Source organism: Bactrocera dorsalis, chromosome 2 (assembly GCF_023373825.1).
Source record: "Bactrocera dorsalis isolate Fly_Bdor chromosome 2, ASM2337382v1, whole genome shotgun sequence".
Taxonomy (NCBI): domain Eukaryota; kingdom Metazoa; phylum Arthropoda; class Insecta; order Diptera; family Tephritidae; genus Bactrocera; species Bactrocera dorsalis.
The window spans coordinates 19545739-19568071 of NC_064304.1; the positions used below are offsets into that span (position 1 = coordinate 19545739).

The window sequence follows — 22333 nt, forward strand, 5'->3', positions numbered from 1 at the left end:
GACCAATAACGCATATTTTACTTACTGACGAAGCCATTCACGGCCAGAATTGAGCCTGATCACTGAAGATGATTTTTCGATGAAAATCTTGATCAATTTTAAGTTGTTGCTCAGCCCAATTCACGAACATACGACGATTCTTGTAGTCAAGCGCCTTCAGTTCTTGCGTCAATTTGATCTTGCTAAGATCTTTTCGCAAATATGGGTCTTCCTCTATTGATGCGTTCAATTGTTGATCTGACAGGACGATTATGATGACCATAAAATGGACGTAGCGCTCTTAAAGTTGAGGCCTCTGACTCCGAATTTTGGTAGTAAATTTTAATAATTTCGACTCGTTGTTGGATCGTATTGTATAACTTTCCATGATGAAATGCCAAACCTTGTTGAAGAAAAATGTCAAAAGAGAGGGAAAATTTATAGCGTCGTTTGCTGTCTCTAACTGTCTGCTTTTGTAGCGTCCCTTTTGAAAAACCCGTTATATATATTTTGTAGGGTCTCTGACCTTTCCTCCTGGGTGTTACAAACTTCGTGGCAAATCTACCTTATTGAGGGTAAATAAAAATAATTAATAATATTCCCATTAGCAATACTTTCATGGCTAAATTTTGAAGTATACCACTAATTCGATGCAGGCATTATAATATACTGACTGCATTTTCAGTTAGACTTAAACCAATCGGTAAACTCATTGCAATAAAAAAATGCTACACATATTTGGAGATTTGGCGCATAATAATTATTTTATTAGTATATTTACAATAGAAGTTAAGTGAGTTCCATGGTCCTTGACTCATCGAATTCATTAATTTGTGCACACATTTACGTATATGAGTATATTTATTTTGTTTATGTAGCTATACATGTGTACATATACATATAAGAATAGGTTTGTATGTGCGAGTACATATATACGAGTATATACATAACTATAAACTACAGTTCTACTAAATGTACTAACAACTTTAACACACATAAATTAGTTTACTCAACTCCCAAACCGTTGCGCACCATAGACACACACCAATCATAACGAACAAATAAGTGTCTAAGTATTGCATAGTGTAATGTACAGAGGCACATAAGTTTTGACTTTAGACCGCACACTGCTACAGAAGCAGTTCAACTGCTGATCCCCATCCATCCTACTGCTGGATTGCAGTTGAGTTCGCTGGCTCGGTAACCTTCTGACCATCGGTATTTCGTAAATGCCGGCGGAGAGTGTAATCAGAACCGAATGGTAACACCGCAGTATGTAAAGCATGATGCGTTGTTGGTGTTGGTACTGCTGTTGTTGGTACGAGGTAGCGCAGATCACGGCTGGTAATAGCACCTTCGCTACTATTCAGAGTGTCCAGAAATGAGGGCCGTTGATCGTTCGAACGTTGTTCTTTGCGCGGTGGGAACGACTCACCAGCATTGAGTGCCGTGAAGGGATTGCGGAGGGAGAAATTTACAAGCCCAACTGTTTCGTAATTATACGGTTGTTGTGGTTTTGCCGGTGTATGCAAACTGTTGTAGACATAATTGCCAAAACTCACAACATTCGCTTTATCCAGAGAATTCGCCTTATATGGACTGCCAAAGTAGTTGGAAGCTTTGTTGATTGTATGCAAATCGATCGAGGGACTATGTGGTGCGCTGTAACCGCTTGGCAGCGGCAGACGTAGTATACGATTATTGACTTCGTTCGGGTTGAGATTTTTCAAAAAGAAGCGATGAAACTTGGAGGAGACAGCATAAAAAACGCCGGGTTCATGTGGTGTTGTTGTCATGTCGGCGATAAATTGCAAACGATCACGATCTTGTGCAAGCACCACTTGATTATTGTTGTTGGGATTCCAGGCAGCAATGGCTAATTCGGTCATGGGACTGAAAATAACGCTGCTATCGATGGGCGAAACGGTGAGTCCAATACCCTGTGATGATTTCCTACCGACCAATTTCACTTTGAGAATTTCATTTTGTGCAAGCGGACCGGCGCGCAACACTTCTCTGGTCACTGAAAATAAGCTGGAAGAGAAAAGAGTTAGTCGTATTGTGTAAATGTGCTTCATTCTTCACATACCGATCAGTAGCCAAAGGCTGGAAGTATAGTACACCCAATTTCTGATCAAACGCCAAACCCACAACGCCATCCATCAGTATGAAACGATCGTTGAGTATCTCGGACTGTGCAAAATCTGGATCGGGATACATTGCAGGGTGTGACACGCGCCAGGTAACATCGCGACCACTATCGTAGACAATGATGCCTAAAAGGAGAGAATAATATTATGTATGTTATAACGGGTGATCCATGTGGAGGTACTATTCTTAATAGACTTTTTTTGACAGATCACAGATTTTGTTTAGTATTGTTTGGCATTTCATCATGGGAAGATTTACGCCTGAACAACGTTTACAAATTATTAAACTTTATTACGAAATTTCACGTTTTGTGAAGACCACAGAACATCAACCATACTGAGACCCAGTATTCATTATTGGATATGGAAGTATAAACAAAGACCGTGAAGAGTCGATTCGACGACGTTCGCAGCAACTCAGACTGATGTATGGAACGCTTTGGCGGACTTTACGTCGAGCTCTTAAATTGAAAAGCGTACACTATGCAGCTTGTGCAATTTTCAAGCCATTCAACCTTCCCAAGTAACATCGCTTCGTTCTATGAGCTCAAGAAAAGTTCCAAGAAGATCCGACGTTTTCGAGCCAAATTTTGCTCAGCGGTGAGGTATATTTCGGGCTCAGTGGGTATATAGACAAATAAAATTGCTCCCCTTGGGATTCAAGAGCCGTAATTTCATCCAGGAAAAACAACGGTTTGGTGTGGTTTGTGGGCCGGTAGAATATTCGGTATTTTTTGAAAAATGATTTCGCGCCTTGATAACCGACAATTTGATGTCTGAAATTGAAGCTCGTGATTTCGGCGACTTTTAGTTTCCCACACATCACATCAATCTCCAAGAAATAAATCTCGAAGAATGTTCTTTCGAATGATAAGAAACTTTCCCCTTAAAATATCCTCGAAATGAATATTTATGAGGATTTTATTCTAGTCTAACGCTTTATCTTAGATACTACAACAACTACCTGTCTGAAAACTTCTTCCGTCAGGTGCAAGATAATATCTTTTATAATTCTCCGCAACTTACCTGGCTCAACCGTATCTGAGATGTACGCAAACACATCATCACAGTTGCCCTGCTTCGCTGTCGCTTCATCAATCACCAAATTCGTAAATAACGATTCGCCACGCAAGATTTCTTTCGGAAAGTCCACACGTCGCACCACCTGATCAGTATTCAAGTCAATAATTAAAATTTTTGGCGGACAAGTGATTTCGTAGTCTTCGAGTGAGCGCGAAACACCGGCATCTAGAAGCCATAAGCGGTTGCACGAGTCGATGCGCATGCGGTACACAGAGATCAGAACCAAATCGCTGCAGTTAAAGTCTGTGCGACCGGTTGTGGAAAACGACCAGTCTGGGTAGGCCTGAAAGATAGTAAAATAGCAATTTGTACGCGTGTTGGCAAGCAATTATGTAAATACGTGCGCTGTTGGTGCGCTGCCCACCTGCAACACCGGTGAATCACCGAATTCCGCCTTCGAGACGACATTGACGGTGGACGAGACGCCGGAGAACAATTTCGGCGTCGCTATGAAAATCCGGTCGTAGGTAACTGCAATACCGGTTGCAAGCACATTGGATGGATTGTAGAAGTTCAAATCGTGTATCGGCGCGTGTGGTAGGAAGTTATATGTGAACAACTTCCACTGTTTGGCCGTTTGCAAGGTTGAGGACTCGGCTAATGCGCCAATGGACCAGCAGCCGGCAATTATGGCTGTGAAGATCAAGAGCTCTGCTGAGGCTGTAAAACGCTTCATTGCTTTTTATAAGCCTATTAACTGGTTTTGTAATTGTAAAACGTCGAAATAACTGTAAAATGAAAATGAATGCGAAAATTCGAAGTTTATATCGTTTTTATAGTTTTATGAATGCGCTGAGTTATGTTAATAGATTTGTATGTGGGTATACATTTGTATGTAAGTACTTGTAATGCTTTGTGGAAAATCATGTTAATTTTACCGACGTCTCCGTTGGAATTTTCGACAAGTTAGTGCTTAAGTAATTACCGTCAAAGACAACCCGCCAATTATCGGCGCTTTTTTTGTAACGCGTTTATTATTCATTTCTACATTTTGTGTTATGGTTTTAGTGTTTGATTGAGCTAATCAGGTAATGAGTCCAGCGTAGGTGAAGTAGCTGTCACCCAAAAGTGTTAATAACTTAATTGACTGCGCGCTGGAGGATCCACGCTTAATAAACACACATATTTTTTATTGGCAATTCAATATTTTATACACGAAAGCATATGAACAGGGTGGTTCATATAGTCATTATTTTAATATGGATAAAACCTCAGCCGAAGGTCATCGCATTTTGGTGGAAGTTTGTGGTGAACAAGCTTTAGCTGAGCATATGTGGTGGTTTCGCTTGGAAGAGGAAGAACGTTCTGGGTGGGCAAAAAAGTTTGAAGATGAGAAAGAGAGTGTATTACTTGATGAAAATTTGGCCAAAGGCGCCAAAATTTCATAGAAACTCCCGGAGTCACTCAAGCACCCATTTTAAAACGTTTAAAAGCAGCCGGGTACATTCAACAATAAGGAAATTGTGTAACACATGAATAGAAGCCAAGATACATTGAAAGGCGATTTTGGATGTAGCATTTGTAATATTGAACGAATGAAAAAATTGATCCATTACTATAATCTTAAATGCAAAAAATTTTAGTGAACCATGGCCAACCAACCAAATCAACGATTAGCACGAATATCCGTGGCGGTAAGGTAATACTCTGTATTTGATGTGATCATAATACAGAACCTAAAATCTTAAACCGGGTGAAAAGATGAATGGGGAACGCTACCGCTACCAATAGCTCATCAAAGTGAAGAATATTTTTCCTTAAGCACAACACTCGGCCCCATATTGCAAGATCGGTTAAAAACTATTTGAAAATCTGCTGCTGTAAAGTTTTGCCTTATCCGCCTTACTGTCTAGACTGTGCCCCTTTAGACTATCATTTGTCACCGGAAAATGGTTCACTTCTGAACAGAATATCAAAAATTGGCTTGATTGAATTTTGACCGTCAAGCCGACACAGACCTTTTGCCAAAGAGATGGACGATCCTTTGAAAGTTTTTGTTTAGTTAAAAAGACCTTTTGCCAAAGAGATGGACGATACTTTGAAAGTTTTAGTTTAGTAAAAGAATTTAGTTTAGTTAAAGAATTTAGTTTCAAAACGACCTTACAAAAGTAGGCCGACAGTTATAGCAAACGACGCCATATTTTTGTCGCTCTTTTGACATTTCTTTTCAGTAAGAATTACCACCTACGAATCGAAATTATTAAAATTTAATACCGAAATTTGGAGTCATTGACCACAACTTAAGAGCGGTACGTTCAATTTATGGTCGTCGTAATCGTCATGTCAGATCAAAAATTGAGCGTCTAGTGGAAAAATCCATAGGCACAGTACAAAATGTTCCCGTGACAGTGCGACAAAGAAGTGCCCATAGTGTCGAGAATATTGCTGCCGCTAGCGCATCGATTGAGAAAGACTCAAATCAGTCTCTCACACGTCGTTCTCAAGAGCAAGGCATCTCTGTAACATCGTTGTGGCGAATTTTGCAAAAATCTTTAAAAGATCAAATTGTCACAAGAACTGAAGCCGCTTGACCACCAGGTTCGTCGTATATTCGTGAATTGGGCTGAGCAACAACATAAAATTATTATTATTTTCTTTGTAAAATCATCGTCAGCGATGAGGCTCATTTCTGGCTGAATGGCTTCGACAATAAGCAAAATATGCATTATTGGTCAGGCAGAATTCCACACGTCACCATTGTGTCCCAAAAATACGGTTAGGTGCGGTTTAAGAGCCGGCAGCGTCATTGGGTGGTACTTCTTCTGTGATGATCAAGACCGACCGGTTACTGTGAATGGGAATCGCTACTGTTCAATGATAACCGAATATATTTAGGCTGAATTGGTTAATATGGACTTAAATACTATTTTGTTCCAACAAAACGGCATCACTTGGACAACATTTGGTTTCAACAGGACGGTGCCACAAGCCACACAGCGAATGTCACAATCGATTTATTGAACACCAAGTTTGGTGAACGTGTTATCTCATGAAATCGCCTAATCAATTGGCCGCCTCGGATATGCGATTTGACGCCGTTAGACCCTGAGGGCTACCTCAAGTCTATGGTCGATGCCAGTGACGATTGATGAACTTCGTAGGAGTATTGAACGTAGTATCGGCCAATTTATGCTTGAAAACTGTCAAAAATTGAGTCTAAACTTTTGCAAGCGCCATGCAAAAGAAATCGAGTTCCATACATAATGTCACCGAATGAACTTCCACAGGAATAAAGAATTTTATTGCTATCCCAAATCGTTTTTTTTTTCAATTCGACAAAGAAAGCACCGTATGAACTACCCTGTATACATGTATAAATGACAGTATTTCACTTTGAGTTGTGATAATTAAAAATGCCGGTGGTCGGTCATACACCGGCAACAATTTTTCAAATGTTTCTTTAATGGCATTACAACATCTGTAAACGTAGCAATAAACAGCAACAAAAGCAACAACTTGTACTCCGCAAACAAAAACTGCACACACGTTCTCGCAAATGGCACGGTGCCAAAGCGCGAATTGAATTAACGGCGGCAAGCGGCAAGTGTTGTTGCATGGATTTGTACATATCCGTAGATTTGTACGTCAAAAGCGACACTTCGAAAACGAAATATCGGTTAAATGTCCCGAAATGTACATAGTTGTTAAAGTGAAAAAAAAAAAATATATGTATCAACAAAATTAGCTTTAGTTTGACGCTTGGGCATATTTATAATTGGCCAAGTGCGGAACGGCGCTTTACGGTAAACCAGTGAATCAGTATCGGCATTTGCTTACTCGGTTACGGTTGACCAGTTTTGAAAGGCGATTTTTTTTTGCAACAAATCCCAGAATGGTATATCGTTTTTTAATAGCTGTTAGTTAATGCGCTTATTTGCTGAAAACTCAAGAATTCTCAAATGGAAAGCCAGACAACATATTTGAGGCAATCAATTTAAATGCAATTAAATGGAGCCATGCATACATCAACTCATCGGTTTTGTAAGAATCGATTCATAAATAAGATATTTATATGTTATGTGTAAGTAAAAAGCGATTTTTATGTTTTTAGATGTTAAATTTCTTATTAAATTATACCTTAGTTGATGAAGGTATGCAGTTGCGTTAGGTGTACTTCAACAATAACATCGAAGTTTAGTTATGATTTTGCATCAGTAATGAGACGGCTAACAAATTTCATGCGCTCAAGCGTAAAAAGTGAATTAATTTGCGCTTTTTAATTTATTACATGTGTTGTGAATTTTTGAAATACTTTTGTATTATTTAATTAATTTAATATAATTTATTGCAGTTGAACGACCACTATCTTGACGGCAACTACTAAACCATCGGCTTCTCCGTGAAAAGAATGCAACTTTTCAACAGAATTTAAATTTAACGGTAAGTTGTTTAGAGATTGATTTAAATTTAAATGATTTCTACGATATTACCTTTTAAATTTGAAAAAAAAATCAATTTTTAGACGCCCTTTGACGCATTTGAGCTGTCTTTGCAAATTAAGGCTTTTTCCGATACAAAAACTATAGATTTTTACCATGGTTTATATGTTCAAAGAATATTCGAAAATTATAGGCATTAATTATAATTTTCATTTTAACAGAATTACGTAACCAATTATTTTTCGACTATACAGTCAAATAAGTTCGTTGCTGTGATTGTCAGTTCAGTCTTTGAAAGGCTGTTTGGAAAAGGCCTCACTTAGAGAACTCTCAAGAATTGATCGAAAACAGATTTGTTGAAGAGTTATGGAGCATCAAACCCGGTGACGGTTTACTATTTACATCGGGATATTCTTTTTAAATCCTTTAGTTTTCGTACGATTTTCTTCTTTTTAGCTTAGCTAGAAAAACATAGTCAAAAATGTATTTCTTAAATCGCTGCCATTCTGTCAGATACTCAGAAAAGCTTGCGTCTACTTTGATAACGGTGTAAGTTGTTGATTAAATAATATTAATTTACCCGAGTAGAGTCATGTGTAAAAGTTGACGCAAGTGACGAAAGGCTATGTCTCAATTTGGTATGCCCACAAAACGAATACGGCTGTGCAAGCTGACTTGAGGAATACTAAAAACTCCGTCAGGATCGGGAAGAACATCTCCAAGTCGTTCGATTCCAAATGAAGTTTCAGACAAGGCGACTTCCTACAGTGCGACTGCTTTAATCTACTCTTGGAGAAAATAAATCGAGCTGCCGAACTAAATGGAGAGGGTATCATTTTCTATAAGAATGTACATCTGCTGACGTACGCCGATGATATCATTGACCTCAACAACCGCACCGTTAGTTCTGCTTTCTTCACATCGGATAAGGAAGCAAAAAAAGTGGATCTGGTTGTTAACGAATACCCTCGGCGGGTGCTAAAACCTTTACTCTCCATTTATTTAATAACATCGTAGCGCCTTCCACAAATTCGACAAGAGGGTTTAGCTAATGCAAATATATAATATTCAAATCCATGATAAATTCCTTATAATGTTTACGAAATTATGGCATCATTTCGGGATTGCTTACACTGGTACCTATCCTATGAAACATGAGTTTTTTACCTCACTTCAAATTACTATACAGTACTACATAATATTCACACAGTATTCAGGAAGTAATATGTGTCCATAGACATCATCTATCAAAGTTCCAGCAATGTGCATTTTTAATAGTAAATAATAAACTTTTGAAAAAATATTCAACAGTCGACATTTAAAAATTACTACTACGTCTCTTTGAAATACACAAATACACACAAGTACGCATTCAAAATACATAACTGTGAAAGTAACAAACTCGTTTGCTTTGTAAATTGTTATCACTCGTCAATTAAACTTGCAAATTTGTGTCTTAATTATTGGGTTTAACATAGCTGTTCAGGTATTTGCTATTTTTAAGTTTATGCTGCAATTAGTGTTGGAGTTGGCCGCATACAAAGTGCAAGTATATGTATGTATAGTATAGTATTCGGTAACTGAAGCGATGTTTGTCAACCCCAGTTAACGGTACATTTTTTCAGTACAAGCAACTAGGGTGAGAATGCATTGCGGTTATGTTAAAGTAGTTTTCCCACACATGCTTTTGAGTATTTTTGTTTTAGTTAAAACTTTGGCAATACTTCAATACTTTTACTCAAATATTGCTATCACAATGTTTGCTGTCTTTGATTTATAAAACCTTGAATGGTGGCGAATCGAAGAAAGAACTGGTATAAATACAGCAGACCGGCATAATTAAATAGAGATATGATACCGGTTATGCTACTTTAATGAGGTGTTGACAGACTCGCTGGTACTGAGTTCAACTGATTAACACATTTCTTGCTTTCACATGCAAATTTGTTGCAAATAGAGGAGAAAGAGAGAGAAATTGGAGAGCAGAGGTAGGTAGTCGTGTTAAGCAGGTTGCTGTAGTTGAGCCAGGTTTGTCTAAATTTTTTTTTACCGAATATTGGATTACTATAAATTTGAAGAGTTTTTTTCTCATTTATAAAAAAAATTTAAAAAATAAAAAAAATATTTGAAAATATATTTTTTCTACACTACATTTCTAGTGCAAAATTCCTGTCTTCTTCACTCCAATTTTTTTTTTTCAACCAAATATTTCCCTGAGTGCCTCAATATTTCAAAACCCACGCCGCCTGCAACTTTGCTAATTCGAGTCGAGCTCGAGAAATTCACAGTAGTGAGCTGAATATTTATTTTTTTATACTCTCACATTGTGCCTAAGTGTTAACAGTTCAATCTGCAAACTGGCATCGTCGTTTGTTGATTTCTCACAAGCGCAAGTGGAAGATTTGTTTGTTGTTGGATACCTCGAAGACTTGCTGGCGTTAAGTGCGTTCCAGCTGCGTGGCCTATATGCAAGAATTCGTTATGCTAGTACGTACATACTTGCATAAATCTGCATTCATAAAGAAGTTGTTGTTTCTTTTATTTGTAAAGCATTTTTTCTCATTTCGGTCGGCATTCATTTGTGCAGCAACCGATTTGATCCAATTTCGCGCAAGTTTGCGTGCATTCATCACCTTCTCGGTGTCTTCGAAATGTCATTTCTGTCTCTTCTGCATCTTCTGCATCTTCACGTTCGCTGTTGCAGCTGCAAAGCTTTGTGGCATACTTGTAGACTTGACTTGTAATTGGAGTTTACACTTTTGACGAGTGTTTGGCTGAAGTTCGCTTGCAATTTTCGACTGGTTATCAGATAAATAAAGGATTTTTGAGCTATAAACCTTCTCTCAGTTAGTTAAGAGCTTTAAACAAATTTCAACAGAAATAAACCGCTAGAAATATCATTGACTACCAAAGAGTAAGCGACTTTTTACTTTATTTCACTTTTCATCTTTTGAGATCTGAACTGTTAGTACAAAGAGTGGTTGTCATGCTCTCAACTCACTCTACTTTACCTATGGTACATATATATATGTATAGGTGTTTGTTAAGTTGCGCAGCCTGTGGCATCGCGTGCAACACGTGAATTTCAGCAATTTTATCAAGCTGATGACGTCTGCTCTTAAGAGTTGTGACTGACAAGTTTGTAATAGTGCAATTAAAATCTTTTTACAAATAAAAAGTTGAAGAATTTATATTAATTCGAGTTGAAATATTGATTAAGTTGCCAATGGTTTATTGATGTAAAGTAACACTGTTAGGCATAGCAACGTGATGATACATTTATACTTTGGTATAGAGCAAAATTAAAAGATAGATCTGGCATTATTTACTCAAATTCTGCAGAAAGTAAATGCAATAAAAAAAGTATGGAAAATTAAATTTGTATTTTTGTACTCACATTTACTTGAAAAGAGCAAATCTGCTGAAGATCATTCAAGTTTTTATTTAAAAAGTATGAAAATTTTATTTTTAATATAAGCCAGTTTTCTTATCTCCCTTTTCAGAAAGTTTCATATTTCTCATTTATTCGAGTATGTTCCTATTACTTATATTAGTCAACATTCTCACCTTATTAATGGTGTGAAACTTGGCTTTGAAGCATCTTGATTAACCCTTATGTTAATGACCAACTTTTCCGATGTATTTTAGCCACCGCGGATACCTACCTTAATATTGTAAAAAAATTTTGTTGTTACCAAATATAAGAACTTGTGGATTATTTGCGGAAATACTTAAAAAAAGTGTGATGTCATTCCAAATCTTATCTACTATATCGTGTGATGATGGGAGTAAACAGATCTCATAATATTACAGATTTTTGAATAGAAAAACTCGAAGCTAAAGGAAAAAAGAAGATAACGGAGCACCACTTCGTGATATTGATATGTGCACAGTGCTTAATTCAAATCTAGCTAAGATATACAAACCTACTAAATCCGAAATCTTACTAAACTTGACAATCAATGAATAACTTTCTACTGATCGTGGTCGTACTAGATGTACTCAAAACATTCAGTTGAAACCACCTCAGTATGGTATCGAAATTTGATGGATTTGTCATTCGGAAAATTAATATCCCGTGAGCGGTATTATATACAGTGGTAGAACAAATAATACTCGGGAAAAAGACACAGTGAAAGAGTAATAAAATAAAAGGCGGCTTCGTATTGAGGAAGTGATAGGAACATCTGAATGGCTATCTTTTTTACAGCTCTACTCTAAGCATTTGGATAGTACCATTATTGGCACTGTAAAAAAAGTAAATCCTACATTCCTAGTGTTATGGACTGCAATGAAGCAATAATCACATTTTTTGGCTTTCGCGGTCCTAAAAACAAAACAATGTCATTCTATTATCGACAATGCATTCATATTCATCAGCCAGGGATGATGATATAAAACTGAAGTTGATACTCTGGATTAAATGGGTCGAAGATACACAAGTCAGCGGCGAGATGACCAATGCCAATGTTTTTCAAGATGCTAGACATTTTCTTACTGGCATCATACATAATTTTTTATGAAAATAATAAATTTATAGTCAGAAAAGCTAGAGAACAGTGTCAATTTTTGAGTAATTGAATGAAAAACTCGCTCTGCCAATGATAGAACAATTCGCAGCAAAACCTCAAGTGGAGCGACATTATGCTAAGAAGATTGCAGTACAGAGGGATTAAGTAGTTCAACAACTGGGTTCATCTCGAAGAAAAAAGTTACAGGATCGTGTCGTATTATGTACATTGTAAGTTTAAGCCAATTTTAATAATGTAATTAAAATAAAAAAAACAATAAATACATTCACAACTAGCTAGCTTTCGGCTTGAATAATGACGATCCTGGAGCTTAAAATGAAATATTTTTTTTTTATGTAATTCATCCTAATACTTCGCAAGGGATCCCGGGTAACCGGTCATTAACATACACAAAGACCTCATATAGCAGCAGTCAAACTCTCTGAGACTACTTTCTTAAGATATGAAAATTAGTTAAAAACGTGTGACCCAATTTTTTTTTGTTTCAAAATTCAGTATTTGCATCAGGCCGTTCGTTGCGCTGCAAGTAGCTGAAATTTTCATTAATCAATCACCGACAGTCTGTTTCTGTTTGTCTGTATATAAGTCTATTTTTGTCCAAGACAGCAACGTGGCTAGAAAGAACTATCACAATGTTTTCCCATCGATGAAAACCGTTTGTCGGATACGTTTTCATTTTAAATACTCTATACGTAGGTTGCTATATATATTTCTGGACTAGGCAACACTAAGTGTTGCCAGGTGCAATCTGACATTTCCATTGGAAAGTTGGACATTTTATAGCATAACATCACTCAGAACGTTTTGTCATTTAATCGTGAATTGTTTTATTTACAGGCAATTAAAAAATTCATCTCGGCCAAAAAATGGAGTTAACTCGTGAACATTTTCGTGCGATCATTTTTCACAACTTTCGACGTGGATTATCACGACAAGAGTGCATCGATGAACTAAAATCTTTGTATGGCTATGAAGCACCATCCTATAGCACTGTGAAAAACTGGTATAACGAATTCAATCGTGGCCGACGCTCGCTCAAAGACGAATTCCGTGAAGGTCGTCCAAAAACAGCCGTTGTGCCAGAAAACATCGATGCCGTACGTGAACTGATAATGCAAGACCGTCATGTAAGCATGCCTATGCATTTCTCCCACCAGCATATATTCGATATTGCATGAACACCTGGCCGTTAGAAAGGTTTTCTCTCGTTGGATCCCGCACAATTTGACAATCGCTCAAAAAAAGGTAAAGAAATGCTGAAAAAATACGATCGCGGTGCTTCAAAAGACGTTTATAAGATCGTCACAGGTGACGAATCATGGATCTATGCGTATGAGCCCGAAACAAAACAGACCGTGTGGGTCTTCCAAGACGAGCCAAATCCAACGAAAAAAAAAACCATTTTCTTTGATAAATATGCCTATTTTCATTATTAGGCCAGAAATATATATAGCAGCCCTCGTATATAACTTTAAAAAGGCATCTGTGAAGGGTATTACAGTCTTTAGATAATTTCAGGTATAAACAAAATCGCCTACTTATCGTCATTAGCTTTCAAACCTTATCGTAGATGTATTGCTATTTCTTAAAACTTGTTTGGCTGGTGCCACTTATTTAAATTTTATTTGCTAATGTTAAGTGATACTAAAACGCACCACGTTTTGACTGTTGCATTAGTACTCAATGGCAACAGATAAATGCAATTTTATCATTTTTACGTGTACCGCTGGCATCATATTTGAGGCGGTAATGTAATGGTATTTATTGCGTAAAACCTAAAAACCGCCTGGAAGTGACCGAAAAAGCTTGACTGTTACTACCTCGCGAATTCTCAAAGTGCCAAAAAATTAAATAAAATAACGCAATAACATTACCGGAGTAAGAGCGTTTCCTCTGAAACAAAAGACTTAAGACACAAACTCGCTGCAAATTGTCAACAAAATCAGCTAAGTCATACCATGCATAATACAACTCACTGATTAGCCAAGTAAACTTGACCTTCTACAATATTAATATTCACAAAATTTTGCACGTCAGCACCTGTCACCTAAGACCAGCAAATTAATTCGATGCAGTCAAGTAAAAATTGTCAACTTTTGGCTGAAATCATGTTCACGTCACTTTGCAAAGCACAGCACCAACGCACGCATATACATATTTATACATATATATAAATTTGTTTGTTCAGTCTCCTAGACATATTTTTAGCTAAGCGACAGCGCGCATGCGCCGGACACCCAGTGGGCTAGCAAATTGTCTACTTAACTGCATTACATTGCACCGCTGCATGCTGGCGACTAGGTGCCGATTGGTCGCCGCCACAACTACAAAGCAAGCATATACGCGTATTACCGTTAATGCAAAAGTATTTCTGCAAATAAAACAAATATTCAAATGCTTAACGCGTTTTCCAGCAAACACTCCACTATGGGCGTGCAGACTGAAATATGCCTTATGTGGTTTTCGCCGGCGAGACATTGCGTAATTGCCAGAAATTTTCGTTACTCATTTTATTGGTTTTATTGGCATCCAAAATAAGTTTCTTAAAGTGGCTTGATTGATGTATAATCATATTAGGAAATATATTTGAATGTGGTGAATGATCAAATTGGTGCGGAGGCATTGCAATTGCTGCCACAGTAGGAAGAGTTTGACGGAAAAACAATGCCATCAATTGACGTAATAAGGAAAATTTCAGCATTTAACGATGAATGCGGTGGGATTATGTAAGTAAGCGAAAAAGTGGGTTACGAAATATAAAATGTGTGTCTAGACGTTGAGGAGCTTGAGGTGCAAAAACCTATCTGAGTTATTCAATATTTATGATAGTTATAATTTTTAAGTGGTGACAATTCTGTATATATGGACTATTAAAATAAAAGAAAGCTTGTAATAGACTATATGAGTCTTCTTCCATACAGTTTCTGCACTGGCTTTGGGCAAGATTCTCAATTTTACAGCATGAATGCTAATAGAACAATAGCCTATTACTTTTAGAACCCCTACAACTAGGGAAATGCTGGTCTTACTGAGGGCAAAGAGCCTACTGGAACGATATTGGGCCAAAAATCTTACGACAGTGCATAAATTCATGTTATCCCAGTGCTGACCAAGCTCCCGCGAAGGCCAGCTAGTTAGTACTAGAATAAACGCGGAGGGCGGCGCACCAACCCGTTTCACTTTTACTGATTCCATGCGGAATTTCACTTCTCTATTCTTCTACCGCTATCTTAATGACAGCAATTTCGGCTTGAAAACATTGGAAACTTAAGTAGAGAATTCCTTACCATATACTATACTTTTCCATCAACCTTCGCTACAAGCTTTGACCCATCCGTAAAGAAGCTAACTGCTCTCCAATGGCTTCTACCCACCGACGACTCCCTCGCAAATAAGTATGTGAGCAGAGGAAAAACCACCAAAATTTAATTTGGTTACTCTATGATCCAAGATATCCGGTATAAAGACAAAGCTTGTGAGGGTTTGTGATTGTCCAGAAATATTACGAAGCAGGAGGCTTCTAAATAGAAGAGTTAGGAGTAAGTGGCAAAATCGTTGGGATAAAAGCCGTAACGGTCGGGTGACTTATGAGTACATTCTGGATGTTGGATATCTGAAAGGAAACCCAGACTTCAGATTCTCCCTGAGCTTGGTCTTCCGACTTACTGGGCATGGACCTCTGAAAGCATTTTTGTCTAGGATAAACTTATCGGAAAGGCCTGAATGTGCATTTGGAGATACATGTTATTGCAGAATGAGCAATTTACGCGGATATCAGGAGCCTTGAGGCAATGGGGATTAGCTATACACATGGAGCGGTGTCATCTCCACTAGTTGGAATGCCGAACAGTTACGATCGTTTGAAAAGTTTGCGCATAAGCTATTTAGACGGCGAAGACAATTGTCTGAGACTTAAGGCTAGGTTCTTGTGGGATTTGTGGGTGTGTGGGATTAGAGTATGGTCATCAGTCCAGAGCAGTATGGAAGCTCAATCAGTAGTAGTTTCGGCTCCGAAGTCTGACCGGGGAAAGATCGTGTAATCAGAAGATTAGGCCTCGTCAAAAAAAGTATGTAAGAGATCTTATGGTAATTTCATTGAGTGTTTGAGTGGTAAACACTGAACTTCTTTAGGCTTTAATATTCTCTGTAACGCTAGTACCAAATATAATAAGACAACAAAAGAATAAGACTAACAAATAAAAGTTATATATATAATACGTATAAATATATATAAATAGCAAAGTTAATACACACTCATATACAAATAACTGTGCGTATGCATTTATATATGACTTATCTCTTAGCTTATGCACTCTCCATTACCTTGGTACCTTCGAAAATGCATTGAATGACAGTCGGCGAAGGCAACAAATTTAATTGGTTTTATACAACTTTTCCAGCTGATCGATATACCTTAATCTTTTTATTTTACTAAGCCAAAAGCCGCATTTAGCCGCTTCCGCAGAAGGAGTTTATGACCAAACCCTAATTAAATTCACCAAAAATGCCATCCAATCCAAATATGTGAAATTTGGGCCACCTGTGATGGTGGCAATTGCTTGACAAATCCACCGACAACGACAGGTGTTACAATGAAAAGAAGAAATCATTTCAATAACCATGTACAGATTATTAGTGAGCAGGTGGACTACTTTTGATTATGCAGCAATAAATCTTAATCAATTACTTCACTGGAGCTCAATGAGTTTGATTATCAAAACTAAATAATGATCAAATATTTTAACTTTTAGTGTCTTTGAAAATTCGTAAAGGCATTCCTTTAGTTCTGCAGAAGGTTCGTTTTTTGTAAAATCACCGTCCATTTGCAATATATGTATGTATGTATAATCAAGAACGTCAGTACGGGACAGGTACAGACTACTTTTATCGTTTTGTGTTAAAATCAAAACATTTAATATTTATTCATATGTCTGGAATTTAGCCATCGATTTTGCAATTACATTCGATGAATGTTGAACAAAACATTACCATATGATTAGACACTGGGCGTGAGACACGCCCTTTTCTGCTCTACTCATGCACAGTTATGCACTATAATAAGCAGCATACGTATGTGTAACGATATAAGATGCTTTATTATGCAGATAGTGACATATTCTACGTCTTATTTATTTCAAGTGGTAAGATATATGTGCAAATGTTCGTACTTCATACGTATTTATGTATGTGCTACTCCTTAATTGCCATTTAATAATTCCATTATATTGTTATCATGGTTAATGATATCTTGACAACAAGGAGGCTAATAATCAATGTAATGTATATATTAGATTCCAAAAAAAAATTTTAATGATTTTTTTCATTGAGTTATAAAATCCATAAGAAATAAAAAAATTTCCCAAAAATAATCAAAATTTAACTGTTAATATCTTTTAAACGGTTGGGTTTACGAAAAAATCATAGGAGACCTTTTTTTAGAGCATTCAATTTCCTACAAAATCTAAGGAACAAGATATTTTTTCAAGTAGTTGGAAGCGAGATATAAATTTTTCTATCTGATAATAAGAAAAAATAGAAAACTGTATGTAGGAGGACCTTCCCGTTACAATTAAAAACTCATATTTGGAGAGGCTTTCTTAGAGGTGTCTAGGAACTTATTTTTCCGAGTACCAATCGAAAAAAAAATTTTTTTGAATCACCCTAGTATGTATATTTTAATACCATCAAAAAGAAGAGATTTCAACAATCATGAGGCTTACTCAAATTTTAAAAAATCTGAAAGTCTTACTAGAGACTAGAGATTTTTTGATTGAAAATTAGAGTTTTTTCTGATATAAGTAGATATCAGTATAAGGAAAATATATAAATATTTTAAATAAAAAAATAAAGTGTATTTAAAACAAGAGAAGGTAAGTTTACACCACATTTCGTGAAAAAAAAAATATTTGAAAGAGATAAAAATAAAAAAGTTCCAAAAACAACATTGCCATATAACATTTTTCTTTAGGACCCATAGTTTTACCGGAAATGAAGATACACCGTTTTTAACCCTTGAAAATTCTACCACGCTACTCCCCTTCCCTTTCTCCATCACTATTTTTCTTTTAATATTTATTTTTATTTTTATTTTAACTTCATTGCCCGTGGGTTTAAGCATCATATGAATATATGCCAGTCTAAAGAGAGAAAAAGTAAAACGTTAAGAAGCTCTCTTGTAAGGTATTTCGGAAGCCAATTAAAAATATTTTACTGCAAAAAACGTTAAGTTTTTCAAGCACTTCATCGGCTACAGAGCTTGCTGTGGTATTAATATGGTAATAAATACATATATAAAAATTTAGTAGACATTCGTGTATCCGAATGTTCATTGTTATATAAATAAAAAACTCTCATAAATAATAATTTAATTATTAATAAACCGCAATTATATTTCGACTAAAGCATTTTTGTTCTTAAAACAGCAAACTAAAATACAGAGAATTCAAGCTTCAATAAATAATAATTTTTCAAATCAGATTAACATAGTTTGTAGTTTTGCCACTTCGAATGCCATTATTATAATATATACTTTTCTATGTCCATATAAGTACATGAATATGTACATACAATAAGAGCTACGTAGCTAGTTATGTAGATATTTTTCAAATGTGTTACTAAAACCGATTTGTACGCACTAAAGATTAGGCTTACATTTATGTGGTTATAAAGTAGATAAAATTAGCGTAATAAAACGGTTTGTAAGCATTTTCGCACGTCGTATAACTTTGGTTTATGTCCATCATCTTGGAAGTGAATTATGTTGAGCTTAGCTGACATAACAACATAATCGCCAAATGAAATATCTACATACCTACATACTGTATATAGTTGCATAAGTAGGCCTAGTTACCTGCTGTGCATCATGTAAAAAAGTCACGAGGAATAATTACTATATTAGGTGTTGTCTTGATACTTTTCTTCAAAAAGTAAAATAAAAACTAAATTTAGGAAACTTTAAACTTTTTGTGTAAAAGTGAGAAAGACTTTTTAATTTAAATTTTGTGCCAAAAACCAATTCCTCGAAATATTTTTTCCGATGTTCGTAGGATCGTCAATGACATTTGTGCCAAACGTTACTTCAAAAAAATCATTAGTGTTTAGTATACGCTTGACTCTCTGAAGGACATAAAAAGCATTCGGTGATTATTATTCAACAAACAAGTTCCATTAAATTTTTTGTGCAAAATCAAATTTCTGGTGCGAAATGGTCAGAATGTTGGAAAAGGCCTTTGGTGACAATTGTTTGTTGCGAGCAGTTGTTTTTGATTGGTACAAATTATTCAAAGAGGGTTGAGAACGCATTGACGACGAACCACACTCAGGAATATTGGTCATAAACATCAACGGATGATCAACATGTCAAAAATTTAATGGAGTTGGTGCTTTAGTCTCGACGATTAACAGTCAGGGATTTTACTGACATCGTTGGAATATCGGAAGGATCACTGGAAATCATTTTGAAAGATCATTTGGGCCTAAGAATCATCATGCATGGTTTCAAAATCACTCAGTCAAGATATTAACTTTAGAGTAGCATAACTCACATTTTGTTAACGAGTCCTCAAGGAGCATACTCGCATATTTATTGAGATTTTCCGTGTACACGGATAAAATCTTTATAGGATATTTCCTTAATATTCGTTAATCGGTTATCCGGATATATGACAAAGATCTTACTATTACGTATTTTTTTTTTTTGATATTACCAGGACAAGTGGTTTTCCTAAATTTAAATGTATCACAATACGGCTGAGTTTTGAAAGGTTTTTTAGATCTTCAGAAAGAATTAATATAGAAATCGTGTATTTTTTCTAGTTTTTTAATAAAACATTCCATCAAGTTTTCATATTACTTAGAATGTTTTATAAAGATAGGTAAACCTGCTGTTTTCGTCTAGGTCTTCGGATATTCAAATATTGTATTAGATTTCTCGAGAACTTTGAAAAATTCTGATGAAGTCACAGAGTTAATAATATTAAAATTTAAATTTGTTATTTTCTGTCTACATTTTTTTTAATTAAACAAATGTTGATGTAATTTTTTTCTGACTTTATCATTAGAGGATTTTTTAACTGACCGCATTATATGACTAGTTTTGGTTAACTGATATACCATTTAATTCACTGACAGGTTAACAAAGTCATGTCTCATATAACCATTTATTTCTGGAATTAGGCAAATAAATATCTAGATATTATTTAGCATACATTAGGGTGGGTCTAAACCTTTTAATTAATTTTATTTTTTTTTGTTGCCGTGAAAACATGATATGACGAAAGAGAATTTTGTTTATTTAAGGAAAGAAATAGCTGGATATTGTATACCATCTATTAGGGTGGGTCAAAAAAATTTTTATTTTTATTTTTTTTTTTTTGTTCCCGTGAATACGTTGGTCGATATGATATGACGAAAGAAAAGTTTATTTGCACAATATTTTCGCAGTATCTATGGAAACTAAATTAAAATTTTTTGACCACCCTAAAATATAGACACTATATAAATTAAAACAAAATCGACCTTTAAAATAATAACTTTTTTCAATCATACATCGCCCTCCACTCTACAGTTTCGTACCTCTGCGACTGCTACGGCATGCGCTTGTATGTCATTAATAATATAAAAATAAAATATAATAACTCACTTTTAACAGCCAGCACTGCTGAAGACTCAATTTAAAGTTTCTTTATTTTATTTTATAAATTATACCTTATATAATACACACGCGTAATACAAATATGCGCACATTTGTATGTAGGCATGTATGCGAGCTTATTAAAAATGAGCCTAAGCGTACATTAGTCAAGGTCGCAATTCCGCGGCTATTCCGGCTAAACTAATTTGTAAAATATAGAATCTGTTTTAAACGCGTGGTCACTGACTATAGGCGCACCACGCCGCGCATGCGCAGATGAATGAAATTTTGATTTTAGAATGTGAAGTTAGGTCGTCCACTGCAGCAGTTTTAAGCTTAAACAAAATTGTGTAAAAGTTATGTGTGTTTGTTTGTGTACGGCTGTCGTGTGTGCTTTTGTCAAGGTGCTGTGATGTAAATTTCATTGTGCGGCTGCTGGTTGGAGTTGTGTATAAAAGTGGGATTAACAAAAAAAAAAAACTAAAAATGAACAATTAAAATGAAAAATGGGACATTAGACCTTCGCTTCAAAGGGAGCGAGATGTGTAATAAAAGTGAATGTGTTGACAAAAAATTATAATAAATAATGACAATTTATAACTGAAGCCGCATATTGTTGGACAAATATGCAGTGACCTAGTTTTTAATTAAAAAAAAAATTAAAAAATGTTATAAAAATTTTAGTATAAAAAAAAATTGGTATAAAAATTTTAGTTTTTGTAGTTTATCAATCAGCAATTAAATGAAATAATTTTTTTTATAAATTTTTTCTGTGCACTAGTTTTCCGCGCATACAATTTGCATAATTAATGAAAGTATTTTCGCACACGTCTTGTTGTAGTCTTCTTCTCTGTTGATTTTTTCATATGATAGTTGCAGTGATACTTAATTTTTTTAACGGTCATACAATTTTTTGCGAATTCTATTTCGGCTTTTTAACAGCTGCATCAAAATTTGGACAATTTATTGCCGCCATAAAAAAGAAACAAACAATTAAACCAGAAAATCACAGAAATAGACCAAGTCATTCATGCTCGTCTTCGCTTGTAATTATCTAGCGATTATCCAGCATCTCAATTAAAAACGCAGCGCATCTCACTACAAGCGGCAATAAAACAGTTCTACTTAATTTGTTTATTTTGATTACTTTAATTTGCTTTTGTTTTTGCATTTCAACACTTTCTTTCCAGCACTTTTCTTTTCTACGCGCGCGCCACTTTTTCTTAAAATAACAATTATATTACTTCCTCTGCTAGACACATATGTGATTATCACACGCACACACACACACTTACAATTGCAACGGTTTTAGCCGCGATTTAGCTGTGCTCTTGCAGAATGAACTTATCAATTTAATTAAAATTTTTACTCAAGCAGCATCTAAAAATGACTTCCTTTGCACGAAATTGAAATCGAAACTTTTTCACCGTTTCTATGCTCCTCGATACTGTGGTAAACGTTGTTTGGCGACAGCGCGCATGCCCACTGCGTCAGTTTAGTTGAATGGCCACGAAGTAACTGTTTGACTATAAATTACTACGCTCAGTTTAAAAGTGGCGGCAAATAGCCAGCAAGCAG

At 35.8% G+C, this 22333-nt stretch overlaps 1 protein-coding gene and 1 long non-coding RNA gene across 2 annotated transcripts in view; one reads left to right on the forward strand and one right to left on the reverse strand.

The window, feature by feature from the left end:
• Positions 1-22333, forward strand: part of LOC125776188 (uncharacterized) — a 205569-nt gene that overhangs the window by 74927 nt on the left and 108309 nt on the right. The gene's annotated exons all lie outside the window — the stretch shown is intronic.
• Positions 717-22286, reverse strand: LOC105229893 (major royal jelly protein 1). The gene is made up of 5 exons (XM_011210387.4): positions 22051-22286; positions 3577-3940; positions 3156-3495; positions 2069-2255; positions 717-2013 (listed from the first exon to the last, which is right to left on the reverse strand). Exons 2-5 carry the CDS (start codon positions 3886-3888, stop codon positions 1146-1148), a joined length of 1707 nt encoding a protein of 568 aa, XP_011208689.2. The 5' UTR covers positions 3889-3940; positions 22051-22286; the 3' UTR covers positions 717-1145.

What these genes read in the sequence shown, in the direction of transcription:
- LOC105229893 (XM_011210387.4), bottom strand. Translation starts at nt 3,888, where the DNA reads ATGAAGCGTTTTACAGCCTCAGCAGAGCTCTTGATCTTCACAGCCATA. An exon ending in CTCAGATACGGTTGAGCCAG is followed by an intron (nt 2,256 to 3,155) that starts GTAAGTTGCGGA and finishes CTCTCCTTTTAG; the next exon opens with GCATCATTGTCTACGATAGT. An exon ending in CAGCCTTTGGCTACTGATCG is followed by an intron (nt 2,014 to 2,068) that starts GTATGTGAAGAA and finishes TTTCTCTTCCAG; the next exon opens with CTTATTTTCAGTGACCAGAG.